At 35.2% G+C, this 3,717-nt stretch overlaps 1 protein-coding gene across 1 annotated transcript; it reads right to left on the reverse strand.

Annotated features, from left to right (window-relative positions):
• Positions 1–1,536: 1,536 nt before the first annotated feature.
• Positions 1,537–3,250, reverse strand: LOC115958173 (NAC domain-containing protein JA2L). Its single transcript, XM_031076560.1, has 3 exons — positions 2,955–3,250; positions 2,579–2,847; positions 1,537–2,459 (listed from the first exon to the last, which is right to left on the reverse strand). Exons 1-3 carry the CDS (start codon positions 3,133–3,135, stop codon positions 1,920–1,922), a joined length of 990 nt encoding a protein of 329 aa, XP_030932420.1. The 5' UTR covers positions 3,136–3,250; the 3' UTR covers positions 1,537–1,919.
• Positions 3,251–3,717: the final 467 nt, after the last annotated feature.

The following is a 3,717-nucleotide window of genomic DNA, read 5'->3' on the forward strand; positions in this document are numbered from 1 at the left end:
ATTGATTTTTTGTATAAGCAAGCTTCAAAACTCTAATTTCTTGTTCAATGGCAAGAGACTTTACCAGTTGAGCTAATTGAAATTCACAACATTATTTAAAATTACATCAAGTGTCACTGATCCCCATAAAAAAAAAAAAAAAGTGTCACTGATCAAAATTTACTCATTTTTATGTGTAATTATTTGTTTTTATAACAATATAAAAAATTTCAATATAGTAACGAAACCTTATATTAAAGATATTTTACTAAATACTTAGGATTTGGAGTATTTTTATATTCAATAATAGATAACATGTAATTTCTTCGGCTTATAGATGTAGTGCAAAGCAATATTAATATTAACATAAGATTTTGGTCATATTGTCAAAAATTTTGTAGTTTAATTGATATTTTTTAATAATTTAAATAGAGACTTCATGGTTCAAATCTCTAACCCTTATTTTAATGATTGAACTATAAAAAACTGGGGAAATAGTATTATAAAAAAGACTACCAAAATATTACTAGTTCACTGGCATTCTCGAAGAGAACCTAGACCCATTACGTCCCAAACAAAAGCTTGATGTACATAAAGGGAGACATTGTTGATATTCCAAAAGCCTTTTATCTTGCTCCTTGTCTTTCTTTGTCACAAATATATGTGCTTCTATTATTTGCTCCATGGTATGTGCATTCTATTCTAATACACACTCATTTGAATTATTTGAAATGTGTGTATAATGTGTGTATTAGCTAGAATAGAATGTATTTGAATTATTTTCTCTTTCTATGTCCAACTCAGTTAATAAAGAACCTTAGGAGACCATTTTTTCACAATCCCTCATCATGGAATTTTAGGTTTCAGACTGGGGGAAATCAATAGAGAAAGAAAATGCAGATGATTCCCTATATATTGCTAAAGTAACCCCTTCCTGCATCAATAAGACTACACATTCTGTTGAGTCACAAAGATAGTGTTCCATATACACCAATAAGGAAGAAGAGAGTTATTTTTCATATTAGTGTGATTAAATAATTATTTATGGCATATAATCATTGCAATATAATGAATGATGAAGTATAATGCACCCAAAAAGGAAAATGAAAAATACACAGCCCATTTGGAAATGGAAAAAACAAAACCAAACAAGAAAATAAGACAAATCTTCCTGCGCTTTCCTGTTGTTTCCGACACTAGCAATCATTCTATGCACCTATGCCGTTGCTAGTGATAGTCACCACCATTGTTTCACCACTCCATTACACAATTTTGGCACATTACATAATTCTAATCATACCAATAAGTGAACCTTCTAATAGAAATGATCAATCTTAACCTTTCAAATAATTCCTCCAATAATGCATGGCCATTTTCATTGCATCACCAATGTCCCACATTTTTTTTTTTTAATAATTAGATAATTTATCATTACTATCATCTATGTCGGTATGTCCTACCACGATGACCCATCACCATCCTCTTAGCTACCGTTGTTTGCTATCCACAAATTCATAAATCACATCCAGCACCGGCACAATTGGAGCAAAAAACAAAGAGCCTAATTGCAATTTGCAAGAAAATTATTGATGTCCAAACATGACGTAATTGAAGTTGAAACACTAGCTGGAAATCTTAGTCTAATTAATCAAGATTTAATTGTACAAATATTTTTTTTTTTCATTTTTTTTATACATTGAATCTATGTGCCCCTACCCCAGCAAAAAAAAGGAACAAATTTTCATATGCCCTTTTGGTGCTACAATCCAACACTAAAGAGTTCCCAAACTTTCCACTTTTGGAATCTAAAGCCAAAATGTTTAGCCCAAATAATCCCAAAAATATTTACAGAGATGCATTTACTCTCTGTTCTAAAAGAAATGCATTCCCTACTTTTTAACCTTCTCTCAAGCTGTTTTTTCTCTGTTGAAATAACTCTTTCACTGCCTAAACCCGAACCCACCCGATTGAGTTGGGTACCTAAACCCAAATGGGTCGAGCGAGTTAGAGTAGTTCTGAGTCAACACGTTCGGGTTCTGCTGAAACATCCCCGAGTTTGTTCTGAGTCCACTCTGAACCTCTTCATCCACGTGGCAAAGCTGTGGGATAGAAGGGACATAAACGTCATTACTGTTGTAATTCACCATCCCCTGAGTCTGAGGTTGATGAGCTTGGTTTTCAACCGCGAGTTCAGGCACCGAGTTGAGCCCAGCAAGGCTGGCCCAGTCGAAATTCCCAGAACCCAGATTCTGGAAATTGAGCTTCTCATCATTTTGAAAGTTCTTGAGGGAATTCACACGTGGCAAAGCGAAGAAACTGTCATTAATTTCAGGAAACGACGAGTCCAACATGTCTTCCAGGTGAGATGAAGACGATGAATCATTGCTTTGTTCTTTGCTTGAAGTTGAAACACTTGTCGTTATTGGCTTCTGAGCGCTCGAGTTCTTCTTATAAATCCGACATAAAACCCAATCATCCAACTACAACATAAAAAATAAATAAACTCATTTAGTATAAAAAAAAAAAGAAAAAGAAAAAAAACAAAACACAAAACATTAAATTAAACACATTAAAATGTTACCAAATTATATATTGTTACCTTAGTGCTTCCATTCTTTCGTGAGTGCTCTAATAAGCGATACTCATGCATAATCCAATTAGTTTTTGTTCCTTTAGGGGCTTTTCCAATATAGAATACTAGAGCCTTCTTAATACCAACTTTACGACCCTCGGTGGTGATAACTTTGTCAGTCCCAGTTGCCTTCCAATAACCAGACCCAGCAACCCTATTTGGTCTCGATCCATTTGGGTACTTCCTGTCTCTAGGACTAAAAAAATACCATTCTTTTTCACCAAATATAGCTTTGCCTACACAAAACAAATTATAAAATATAAAATTAGCACATAATAATTGAATTATAGTTAAAGATTGTTGCCTAGCTTGTTGGCTAAAAGCCTAATTTAGAAAATCTTACTTGGTAACACCCATGGATCAAACTTGTACAAATCAATGTCACCAATAATTTGCAAATTGAAATGGTGCCCAGCTACTTTTCTACATAGATATTGCACCAAAAGCTCCTCATCAGTCGGAAAGAACCGAAATCCTGGTGGCAAGCTTAGCTGAGAAAGTGGGTCTGTCTCAGGTACACCCATTTCCGGCGACAATTCTTTTCACAAATTTAGGTAAGAAAATTCAAAGATAGAAAGCGAGAGAGAATTAGAGATATTTTGAATGTTCTTTCTTTCTTTTTCTTTCTATTTTTTTCAAAATTCAAGGTATTGGAGTTGTTTAAATAGACAGGGGGTGGATTGAGAGATAAGTACGGTCGTCCTTGTCTTGCTGTTGGTTCAGTGGGACCTACCTCAGTTCATCACCTTTCAAAATGCACCACGTGTCCTTGTATTCGACGATATCGTGTGGCCGACCTTATCTAGATTTTAGTACGGTGACTTTGCTGCGGTGCATGAACCGTGACGAAATCACAGTAGTGAGTCACCACCCCAAAAATCGGACACGTGGCGATAAATCACGACAGTTTTTCTAGAACAACGAGGCCCCCAAAAAAGGAAGGTAAAAAGGGCTTGTCATAGTGAAAAAGAATGTTTGGTCAGTGAGAATGCGTTTTTCACGCGTGGGAAAAAGCCACGTCGGTAAAAGTGTGAGTGGCGCGTGCGTACACGTGGGGTTAGGCTTGAATTATTGGTCAAAATTAAGAAAGAGAAGAAGGAATAAAG

This window comes from Quercus lobata, chromosome 8 (assembly GCF_001633185.2).
Source record: "Quercus lobata isolate SW786 chromosome 8, ValleyOak3.0 Primary Assembly, whole genome shotgun sequence".
Lineage (NCBI taxonomy): Eukaryota > Viridiplantae > Streptophyta > Magnoliopsida > Fagales > Fagaceae > Quercus > Quercus lobata.

Coding starts and splice junctions, on each gene's coding strand:
- LOC115958173 (XM_031076560.1), bottom strand. CDS start 3,135: ATGGGTGTACCTGAGACAGACCCACTTTCTCAGCTAAGCTTGCCACCA. Junction 2,848..2,954: donor TGATCCATGGGTGTTACCAA/GTAAGATTTTCT, acceptor TGTTTTGTGTAG/GCAAAGCTATATTTGGTGAA. Junction 2,460..2,578: donor GAAAGAATGGAAGCACTAAG/GTAACAATATAT, acceptor TTTATGTTGTAG/TTGGATGATTGGGTTTTATG.